This window comes from Miniopterus natalensis, chromosome 6 (assembly GCF_054644295.1).
Source record: "Miniopterus natalensis isolate mMinNat1 chromosome 6, mMinNat1.hap1, whole genome shotgun sequence".
Lineage (NCBI taxonomy): Eukaryota > Metazoa > Chordata > Mammalia > Chiroptera > Miniopteridae > Miniopterus > Miniopterus natalensis.
Window position 1 is genome coordinate 59,429,618 of NC_142086.1, and position 12,010 is coordinate 59,441,627.

At 38.5% G+C, this 12,010-nt stretch overlaps 1 protein-coding gene across 2 annotated transcripts in view; it reads left to right on the forward strand.

Annotated features, from left to right (window-relative positions):
- GNB4 (G protein subunit beta 4) overlaps positions 1–10,849 on the forward strand; it is a 33,790-nt gene extending 22,941 nt beyond the window's left edge. For both annotated transcript variants that reach the window (XM_087818298.1, XM_016218085.2), the window contains exons 5-10: positions 6–69; positions 1,459–1,621; positions 2,640–2,706; positions 2,811–3,012; positions 3,972–4,188; positions 9,225–10,849. In XM_087818298.1, coding sequence (XP_087674424.1) covers positions 6–69; positions 1,459–1,621; positions 2,640–2,706; positions 2,811–3,012; positions 3,972–4,188; positions 9,225–9,331 — 820 coding nt within the window. In that variant the 3' untranslated portion in view covers positions 9,332–10,849. The remainder of the gene's footprint in view (positions 1–5; positions 70–1,458; positions 1,622–2,639; positions 2,707–2,810; positions 3,013–3,971; positions 4,189–9,224) is intronic.
- Positions 10,850–12,010: the final 1,161 nt, after the last annotated feature.

Consider the following 12,010-nt stretch of genomic DNA (forward strand, 5'->3'; position numbering starts at 1 on the left):
TCTAGGCTACTAGTCAGTGCTTCCCAAGATGGAAAATTAATTATTTGGGATAGCTATACAACAAATAAGGTAGAATTTCTTAGTCATTCTCTTAAGTAACCTGTTATTTTATTTGATGTTCATCAGTTCTTTCCTTTATTCTGTTACTTTCAACTGTAATTTTCTTCTGAGATAAATTTATTCCATTTATTTTAATCTAGACCCTCTCTTCAGGCTTAGTGTTTGTTTTAATATTTAACTCCTTTTTCTATTCCCAAGAACAACTGCAGGCATATTGTTCAATGTGTTTTACCGGACTCTCTTACTTCATATTTGAATATTAGAAAAGAGTGTGCATAAGTTTTACATAGAAATGATTTTTTAAACAAAGTCCTATTTCCTAATGTGATAACAACCCTGAGATTTTTATTTCTAGTTGTGGGTAAGGAAGCTTTTCTTTGGTCCACTCTAGGCATTGATTTGTGTTTCTGGACTGCTCAGAAAAGACAACTTGCTTAGATCTCTTGCTGGTGGAAGCTGGTGGGCCCCCTAATGTGCCTACTGGAAGGAATGCCTGACACCTTGGTGTTCAGTGGTAGTGGAAAAGCTTCAGGAAAACTTTCACAAGTCAAATTCCTTTAGATTATATGTACACTTGTATCACTAGTTTTATTAAAGTTTAAAAAGTATTTTGTGAAGTAAACAGTATCTTCAGCCTGGTTGAGAATTTAGAGGTAGCTAAGATAGCTTTGCATTATAACAGTTTTTCCACATTAATTGGCATTGAGCACGTGACTTTAAATTATATTTTCCTAAAACAAAAAAATTGTGTATTAAAAATATAATTTTAAGTTAAGTGAGAGCACAGTAGTAATCACATGATGTGTTGATTCTCTGTATGGACCGTTTAGCCTTACTAGTCCCACGCCTTCAATTTTGCTGCCTGACCTGCAAATGATTGGTGTTGGGTGAGAAGACACCAGATAGTGGTATGAGTGGGTCAGTGCAGACTATTCCCATTGTTTAAATTCGAGCCCAGAGTATGTGACCTGTTATTAGAAGGACCATCTCTTCATGGAAGAGCCATTTTAATCAACTCTGATACTTGTATTACTCAATGTTATGTTGGTGGAAATTCCTCTTGTACCATTGGAAAAACAAAGAATTTTATTTTTTATCTTTAACATTTTACACTTAATATTTCAAATTGTCATATAGCATTGAAATATCCTTGTTCTTCTCTTAAAAGAATAACTTCTGAAAAGAGCAGTTAAATCGAATTATTTATAATACAGAAAAAGTAACAGGCATTTCAGTGTGCATTAGTACGTTGTGTTCATTGTCCCCTTTCTCAATCCATTGTGTTATTTATTTTGCCTTGACTGTTAGATGCATTTAATTTTTAGTGATGTCTGTCTCGTAAGTGGGTGGGAAGATGAGCGAGGCTCTGCTTAGCTGTGCACGTTGTTTGCTCTTCAGATGCATGCTATTCCCCTGAGGTCCTCCTGGGTGATGACCTGCGCCTACGCTCCCTCGGGAAATTACGTGGCCTGTGGAGGACTGGACAACATCTGCTCCATATATAACTTAAAGACCAGAGAGGGGAATGTGAGAGTGAGCCGAGAGTTGCCGGGTCACATAGGTGAGCTCCACTGAATATCGCCCTGTTTTTCTTAAAAAAGTATTATTTTTGTAAAGATGATAAATTTATTGCAAAAAAATTCAAACAATTAAAAATACAAAAAAAAAAAGAGCAAATATTATTTTCTGTACTCCCTGCAACCATACGGGGTTTTGGCATCTATGCCGAATTGTGTGATTGAAAGTAGGTATTAAGATAACACTTACGACGCGCTCTGCGCTGCGACAGCTCGCGGCCGTGTTCGCCAGCGCGCATCGCGTGTACCGCGGCGGTGCAGCATTTGGGCAGCGGTGTTTGTTAGGAACTTTGCCGCTCGTCCCATTCCCGCCTCTCCGAATTCTTACAATACGATTGGACCATGCTTTTTACAAAACCTCTATAACGGTATTTTCCGGCCATTTCCATATTTTGAAATACTGGTGAATTCTGAGCATTCAAATGCCACCTTTTTCAAGAAGCCTTCACCAGGGTGGTGGTTCTAATTTCTCACAGTACTTTTAATCTTTCTCCAAGGTACTTAATCCCATCTGCCATAGATATAGATATTTGAGAGAAGTATCTCTCTCTCTCTCAGGTAATTGTGGTGGGCAGGAGGGACTGTGTCTTACTCAAGTTGTAACTTTCAGAGTGCCCAACATGATGTCATTGACACAGTAAATACCGAAGAATTAATTGATAAAATCTAGTTTTAAATAGCACTGAGTTTGGAGTAATTAAAAGCAGAACTGTAGATTGTACTAACCAATACTGTTGCCCAGGTATTATATTTTTAATAATATATATTAGTATTTGTCCCTGGCCAGGTAGCTTAGTTGTTAGAGCATCATCTGGATACGCCAAGGTTGTGGGTTCGATCTCTGGTCAGGGCACTTACAAGAAGCAACTAATGAATGCATAAATAAGTGGAACAACAAATTGATGTTGCTCTCTCTCTAGATATATATGTATATGAGTATGTCATATGCTAATTGAATTATTTAATCAGTGATAACCTAAAATGTTACTCTCTATTCTCTAGGCTACTTGTCCTGCTGTCGTTTTTTAGACGACAGCCAAATTGTTACAAGTTCAGGAGATACAAATTGGTAAGTTTATTTCAGAATAACACTGATTTGGGGGTTGAGGGTGATAGTAGGAACTAATGTAAGAAGATATAATGGACACTATTTTTATTCATTTTTAATTGCAGTGCTTTATGGGACATCGAAACTGCCCAGCAGACCACCACATTCACTGGGCATTCTGGAGATGTGATGAGTCTTTCTCTGAGTCCTGACATGAGAACTTTTGTTTCTGGTGCTTGTGATGCCTCTGCCAAGTTATGGGATATTCGAGATGGAATGTGTAGACAGTCTTTCTCTGGACATGTGTCAGATATTAATGCTGTCAGTGTAAGTGAATAGCATTTCTGAGGGAAATTTATTGCACATTTAAAGTGCTGAACTCGATAGCATGATTTGCACAACAAATTGCCTTTGAGGATTTTTATAAATACAATTTATAAATTTTTTTTTTTTTTTTTTTTTTAATATATCTTTATTGATTTCAGAGAGAGGACAGGAGGGGGGAGAGAGAGAGAGAAACATCAATGATGAGAGAGTCACTGATCAAGCCCACAACCCAGGCATGTGCCCTGACCAGGAATCAAACCCCGATCACCTGGATCCTAGGTCAACGCTCAACTGTTGAGCCACGCCCGGACGGGCTATAAATTCTTATAAATAATGTGCTCTTACAACATTGAATTCCCAAATAGTAAGGGTTTGATTTAAAAAAGAAAAAAACAGTCCTGGCTGGTGTGGCTCAGTTGGTTGGGCATCATCCGTTCACCAAAAGGTTGCTGGTTTGATTCTTGGTCAGGGCACATGCCCAGGTTGTGGACTCCATCCCAGGCAGGAGGCCCTCAGGAGGCAGCCAACCAATGTTTCACTCTCACATCAATGTTTCTCTCCCCCTCTCCCTTCCTTGCTCTCTAAAAATCCATAAAAACATATCCTCGAGTGAGATTAAAGGAAAAAAGGAGTACACATATAGAAATTATGTGAATAGTAATATTTATATTTAAATATTTTAATAAGACATATGGAGGACCAGAGACAATATTTACTGAATACTTGCTACATGTTAAACAATAGTCTCTATACTTGGCATATGTTATTTCATTCAATTTTAACCAACACTCTAAAACTGAAACTAAGGCCCAGCATGTTTAAGAATCTTGAGCACCCAACAGCACTCACCAGGTTGGAATTTGAATCTAGGTCTGTTTTACCCAGAGTCTGTCATTACATTGTCTCACATGATTTTTGTACATGTCTATGGAATAAATGTTTCTTGCTTTTCTTTCTAGTTTTTTCCGAATGGATATGCCTTTGCCACTGGCTCTGATGATGCCACTTGCCGCCTCTTTGACCTTCGTGCAGACCAGGAGTTATTATTGTATTCTCATGACAATATTATCTGTGGAATCACCTCTGTAGCCTTCTCAAAAAGTGGGCGCCTCCTGTTAGCTGGTTATGATGACTTTAATTGTAATGTATGGGACACACTGAAAGGAGATCGTGCAGGTTAGTACCTACGTATACCTTATGTTTTGGTTTTGTCAGGGAACATGAAAGGTTCCCATCGATTTGAGGCTCCTGGCCACCCTGGATATGGGGACTGGCAGCCCAGCAGTTCTTATTCGTGGCCACTGTTGCCCTTTGAGTGAAGTTACAGTTCATAAACCATAGTTACATTCCTGTTTTCTGAAGAGTTAACATCTAGTTGTCATTTTCCGTTTTGTTTTTTTTTAATTCAAGCGAAAGTTTCTTTAGAAAGTCACAGAGGTAGGAAAAGTGAGCCAGCTGGGCTGTGTGGGCTCAGGAAACAAGTTACAGAGGCAAAGGGGGTAGAGAGAGAGCAAAGGTACTTGCCTTGAGGGAAGAGAGTGGGGGAAAGGTGCTCCAGAGAGAAAGAGTGTGTCGTGGGGAAAGAAGGGCTTCGGGAAGGCACGAGTGTGCTTGTGAGCCCATATTTTCTTGTTTAATAAGTTTTGATAAAAAGATGAACATAATTCACTGTGGTCTTTTCCAAATTATAGTTTTCTTATAAACTGACAGGAAACATTGTAACTGCTACAGATCATCTTCCTTCTGGAATAGATCTTGTTTGGGACAGGACAGACCCACTGTCTTCCCGTAGCCTCATACTCTGAGTTATGTCCTGCAGCTTCCAAAATATTAGTATGTACACCAAGTCATATTGGAGACTGTCATTAATAAATCACAGAGCGATTTGGTTTTTTTTTAAAATTAAAGCTATCCTTAAGGAATCAAATAGTTCTACACAGCATGTTACAGCACAGCAGTCCTGACCCCAATCCATGTTCCCTGCTTCCAAAGGTAGCTTAGCTGCGGAGGCTTTATCATCCCTCCCACCACACTCCACCCAGCCACGTCCTTCCCATCTTCCAACTTCCCCGTTTTTTGAATTTTGTTTAGAGCATCAGTCAGAGTTCAGATAATTGTGACTTTTTAAACAGTACTTCCTGCTGAGCCATGAGGTATACACTATGACTTCTTTTGCTATGCAGCTTTTTAATATTCTCTAGGGTAAAATTAATCCTTTGGCTTATTCTTAGTTTTGATGTACTTCTCACTAATTAATTAATCTTTAACCTTCCTGCCAGTTTAGATATGTCTTGGAGTGGGTCCATTTTCATTCACTGTGCTGGATATTCAGTGGACCTTTTCAATCTGGGAATTTATACCCTGTAGTACTAGGAAGGTTGGGGTGGGCGGTGGTATTTAATTGCTAGCATTTCTTGTCCATTACCATTCTGTTTCTAGAACTTCATTATTCTGATGTTTGATTTCCCTGAACTTTCCTTAGACTTTCTTATTATATTCTCTGTTTTCCATCTGTGTTTTTTTTTCTTCTTCTTAATGTTCTAGGAGAAATCCTTGCCTTTTTCCCCCCAATAATCCTTCTGTTCTGGTTTTGCATTTTTGCTACCATCTTTTGGAGATTTTTTTGTTAACACGTCAATTCTTTGTTTCATGAAAGTCTTGTTTCTCTGAGGTTATTAGGGAAAGCCGTTTTGAAGTTCTCTTCAATCTTTTGATTTCCAAGTTGCTTTTTCCCCCTTCTTTTTTTAGTTAGTGCCCTCTCCTTACTTTTAGACTATTTCCTTAAAACTCTGGTGATTCTTAGCTTATTTATACTTAAGAGTGATGCGCTAAAACCACCTGAAAGCCCTGTGCACATGGGTGGGGTGTTTTGCCTCCTGGCCTCACTGGACAGTCTGGCCAGGCTTCATGGGGAGCTGCTGGTAGCTCTTACGGACTTTCTTCCCCGGGGCTAGCCATGTTCTCTGAGATGAGTTTTCCACTTTTCTGCCTACAGTGTATAAGCTGGATGCCGGCTTGGGGGCTGATTTCAGAAGGAAAGCTGAGGGGCAAAACAATTAGCAAATAAACTTTCCTTACTCCCCATTTTCAGCACAGTTGCACCAATCTCAGCTGCGCCTGTTCCCTTCCAGTTAAGAGACCCTTTTTTCCTCTCCAGCAAGGAAGTCTCTGTAGCCTAGTGTCTTGGTGCAGGAAGATCATCACCCTGCCCTGCAGTGGAGGGAGAAGCCTAGGGAGCCTGATCCCCGAACCCTTTCTAGCACAGTCTCAGTTTACCCCAGCTTGGCCACCACCCGGTTCTGGAAATGTCTGGTCCCACGAGTATCTGACCCTTTGGAGGTTCTGCAGTGTAATTTTGTTTCTTGGCTTACCAGACCACTTGCTGTGAACTCAGCATTTTAGGGTCCACTCAGACAGTTCCCGCTGTCCAGCCTACAGCATTTCGCCGCCACCGCCTGCTCTCATATCCTGTCCGGTGGGTTTTTCCCTACCCGTGTGAACTCCTGTACAGGCCTTGTTTCTGAGGGAGTGCAGGCAACAAGAACGTTCCCAGGAATAGTTTTCTACAGCTGCTCTTAAGAGATGTGGAAAAGTCCACAGTTTGCATTTTGGAGCTATTCTGTTGTCCAAAACCAATTACTTTCTAAAGGTATTAGGTGTTTTGCCGTAACAAAATTAAAATGTTTTCTATATTTTTAAACATATGCTTGAGTTTTAGTTTTGCTTTTCTTACAGATGGTTGATTTTCAAGGTGGCTCAACTGGACACTTTTACTGTAAAATTGAATCGTGGCTCATTCTCAGACTAATTCATTCTCCTTTCCAGTGTGAGTTGGGGTCTTTAGCCTTTAGCCACAATGTTCATTTCTTGGTATTTCAACCCATAATGGTAACTTTGCCCATTGCCAAACATTGCCATACTGGATATGTGACAGAATATTGTTGGACAAGAAGAACTTCTGTTCCTGAGACTGGATGAGAATATTCTTAATTATATCGAGAGGGAACACAAGCTCAACACAGTATTAAAGAAAATTTCTTGTGCGAATTTGATAAATTCTGTTTTTTTCTTTAAAATCTTTACATTTCTCATTTTCCTCCCAAATATTTGGGAATATTTCATTTTATCCCCATGTGGTAATCAGACTATCGAGGTTAATATACAAATGATACTAAAACTAGATGAGTTTGAGGGTCTCAGAAAGTTATAACCAAAACATTCCAGTGTTTGGAGGTTAACAGAAGAATGTTGGTATTTTTGAAGGGGCGATGTGTAAGGCAACTTCTTTTTATGTGTTTGTTGTTTTTGTGGTAAAAGACAACCTCATTGAAAATTTTTTGTTGGAAACAGCATAGCTCAGTGGCAAAATTTGGAGTAGCATGAGCTTATTAGAGATGTAAAATAATAGCCTATATCTGTTATACTAGATATAAGAAAGCATAATTTATAAAATAATTTAAAAAAATGAGTAACATGATTTAACATGTCAAAAACTCATGAAGTACAAAGAGTTGTGGTTTTTTGTGTTTTTTTTTACATTTCTTTATCTTTATTGTTGAGAATATTACAGATACCCCTTTTTACCCCCATTGATCCCCTCCACCCCACATCCATCCCACTGCCAGGCCTTCGCCATACCAGTGTCTGTGTCCATGGGTTATGCTTATAAACATACAAGTTCTTTGGTTAATCTCTCCCCACCCACTCCCCTCTCCCCGCCTTCCCTCTGAGATCCCTCAGACTGTTCCATGCTTCTATGTCTCTGGATCCACTTTGTTCATCAGTTTATTTGATTATATTCCACATATGAGTGAGATCATGTGGTACTTGTCTTTCTCTGACTGGCTTATTTCACTTAGCATAATACGTTCTAGTTCCCTCCATGCTGTGCCAAAGGGTATGAGATCCTCCTATTTTATAGCTGCGTAGTATTCCATGGTGTGAATGTGCCACAGCTTTTCATCCACTCATCTACTGATGGGCACTTGGGCTGTTTCCAGATCTTAGCTATTGTAAATTGTGCTGCTATGAACATAGGGGTGCATAGGTTCTTTGTGATTGGTGTTTCAGGATTCTTAGGATATATTCCCAGAAGTGGGATCACTGGGTCAAATGGCAGGTCAATTTTTAATCTTTCGAGGAAACTCTATAGTGGCTGCCCCAGTCTGCATTCCACCAGCAGTGCACTAGGGTTCCCCTCTCTCCACACCCTCGCCAGCACATGTCCTTTGTTGATTTGTTGATGGAGCCATTCTGACAGGTGTGAAGTGACACCTCACTGGTTTTAATTTGCATCTCTCTGATGATTAGCGATGTTGAGGATTTTTCATATGTCTCTTGGCCATCCCTATGTCCTCTTTGGGGAAGTGTCTATTTAGGTCCTTCGCCCATTTTTTAATTGGATTGTCTGTCTTCCTTTTGTTAAGCTGTATGAGTTCCTTATCCCTTTATCAGATGAGTTGTTGGCAAACATGTTCTCCCACAGTGGGCTCCCTTTTCGTTCTGTTGGTTTCTTTTGCTGTGCAGCAGCTTTTTATTTTGATGCAGTCCATTTGTTTATTGTCTCCTTCATTTCTCTTGCCCTAGGAGATGTATCAGCAAACCTATTGCTATGAGAGATGTCTGAGATTTTGCTGCCTATGTTTTCCTCCAGGATTTTTATGGTTTCATGTCTTACATTTAAGTCTTTTATCCATTTTGAATTTACTTTTGTGTCTGGTGTAAGTTGGTGGTCTGGTTTCATTTTTTTTTGCATGCACCTGTTCAGTTTTCCCAGCACCATTTATTGGAGACTGTCTTTACTCCGTTGTATGTTCTTCCTCCTTTGTCAGATATTAATTGACCATAATGGCTTGGGTTGATTTCTGGGTTCTTTGTTCTGTTCCACTCATCTGTATGTCTGTTCTTGTGCCAGCACCAGCCTGTTTTGATGACAGTGGCTTTGTAGTATAACTTGGTATCTGGTATTGTGATCCCTCCAACTTTGTTCTTCTTTCTTAAGACTGCTGTGGCTAGTCGGGGTGTTTTTTGGTTCTATATAAATTTTCGAAGAGTTGTGTTTTACTTACATGTCCAGCTTACGCCCACATTCAGTCTCAGGACTCAGAGCAGTTTATTAGCTTTTAAGTAGTACCTTCTAGAACTTCTGTGCATACACTTGTTTAGTTTTAAAACTTGCCATTGCTAACTTTTTACTGAACTTTGTTTTTCAGGTGTTCTTGCTGGTCATGACAACCGTGTCAGCTGTTTGGGTGTAACTGATGATGGCATGGCTGTGGCAACAGGCTCTTGGGACAGTTTTCTTAGAATCTGGAATTAACACTGCATACACACAATTTTGCTGTTCTCTGTTGATATCTGGAGAGATCAGTGCTAACAGCCTATAGCTGTGAAAAAAATTCTACCTTATATTTGCAGTTGAAGATTTTTCTATTGAGATTACTATATACAAAAAGGAGCTTTCAGTAAACTACAAAACAGAAAAATGATGAAACAAACAAACAAAACAAAAACAAGGCAAAGGTGCTTGCTGAGATCAAAAGGACCAGTGTATTGAGTTGAGCTAATTTAACCTTGATGAATTTTTGCTTTTACTCTGCCTAATTCTGTTTACTTTGTGTAGAACAAAATGTACACATTATAGCAACCTGTCATGTCTGTGTTTGTATTTTTTAAGAACTTCATTTTTAACTTTCTATACACCAGAAATGTCACATTTTTTGAGTTTTGTAATGGAGGAACCAGGCACAGTAATAGATGAAAGTAATACCATATGTGTCTGTCATTATGTTTGAAGAGTCTCCTTGAATTCCAACCTCCCTCTTTGATCTAAGAGAGATCCGGGTTGCTTAATGCTTTAAGAATGCTGACAGGTAGGTCCCTCAGGGGAGCCCTTTTGAATATGTTTCTGGTGCATCCTTTGCCATCCTGTCCATTTAAGTGCCATTTTCAGTCCTTTGAGGGGAAGATAACCTGAAGGCTAGGAAATAACTTCACTCTGCAACTTAAGACATATGTAAGAAACATTACATTAATAGGTAGCAATAATTGCATGTAAATGATTCTTGACATTTTAAAAGGCAGATTATGATCAAATGACACTGTACTCTAAATAGCGGGGCTTTCCTATTGATTTCATCTTCTAGAACTGAGTTTGCAGAGTATATTCCTTATTCCAGGACATTGATGAATGTTTGGATTGTCCTTGCATCTGAAGAATTTCCCCCCATGTTCTCAGTATGCATCTAGATCTAAGGAAATAGGATGGCCTTATGTTTTGAAAGAAGTGTAAAATCTAACCAGTCACTAGACTTGAGTAGTTATAGTTGTGACAAGGTGGCTTTATGAATTTATGTTCACATATATAAAATCTGAATTGATGTAGACTGTGCGTTCAGATTTAAAAAAGGAAACATTTAAGCTCTTGCTCTTCTGTAACATTTCTTTCTTCAGCACAAAATACTGGTTTCTAAGTGGTGTGGCTCTACTTTAAAGAATGGCCAGATCCAAGTGACTCATTTTAAAGCCAAAAGGAAAATTGCAAGAGCAGCTCTTTAAGAAGTCAGAGGAAGATGCTAAGCAATTCATTCCTCAGCTTGTCAAGGATATAATAATGTGTTGTCTGTTACTAGAATGGGCCTCCTGGGAAGATACTCTCCCACTTGGATTTTCTCCTACAAATAAATCTAAATGATTGACAATGGAAGACTGTTAGTCTTGCTTGATGGTGAAGTCATGGGCTGTTCTGATGTATTGTAGAAGTGCATTGTGTTTTGTTAAATCAGTAAACTGTGTCAATTACTGACTGTTAAATCAGTAAACTGTGTCAACTGTGCTGTCTCTGTTGACTTTTGATCACCTATAATCCTAAACATTCCCAAATTTTGCGTCGATTTTCATTTTTATCTTGTGAATGTACTAATAAGTGCACCAACTATAAGGAAGTCAGTTTTAACATCATTTGATATTAAAAAGAGAATAAAATGAATAAAGGAAGATTAAGATATGGGGCCAAAAAAAGACTTGTAGCTGGTAGAGATGAATGTATATTTATACACACAGATTTCTATGAACTTTTTGCTATTAATGTTTGTGGACTACTTATATCACTTTGTAAAGAGCAGCTTTTTGAGATTAGGCAAGAATATTTTAAAGGAATGTATTCATTTCCAAAAGGGGGTGAGGGTTTGCCAGATAGTTCAGCAATTCATTCCAAAATCCTAATCAAGGAAGCACTTCTGCCAGGAGCAAAAAAGCATTGTGTAGAGAGAGTATCCCTTCTACTTGGAAAGTTATTCTGGGAACAAAAAACTTTAGAGAGGCACACAGACTATAATTCTATGGTCTTAAACATGTTGATAAAAATGATTTATTTTAATGTTATTAGTTTCTGTGGATAGTTTAAAAGCAATTCCCATAATTAAATATGTACTAATATGTACTAGGTAACTGAAACCTGACAAGAGCCCAAGATTGTGGCTAATTATTATACATATGACCAAATGGTGACCTCATTCCACATTAACATACTAGTTAAATGTTTGCTTTCTAGTAATCTGGATTCTGGTTGCTAAATATACAGGATGTCCCCCCAAAATGTATACACACTTTAACAGCTGATAGCTCAATTTTGAGATTGAAATGTATTTTAATAAAGACTGCCTTTATAGTTATTCAGTGTGTGTTCTGGGGACACCCTATATTACTTGCAGTTTGAGTTTAGCTGATTGTCAATTTAATTCTGTTGTTCATGAGACTCTAAAATAAAAAAGAATTGTGTCTAATTTGTAGAATCACTGTACAGTTTGAATCTTAGTTTCTGAAGACATAAACTATATGGCCAAACATAGTTTTAAGGAATTTCTATCAAGAATATTATAGTTGAGGCCTATTTTTTCTTTTATCATGTAGGAAACAGGTTTTTATTTGTAGACTCTTAAAAAAGTATGTTTTTATTGATTTCAGAGAGGGAGAGGGAGAGATACAAACATCAATGATG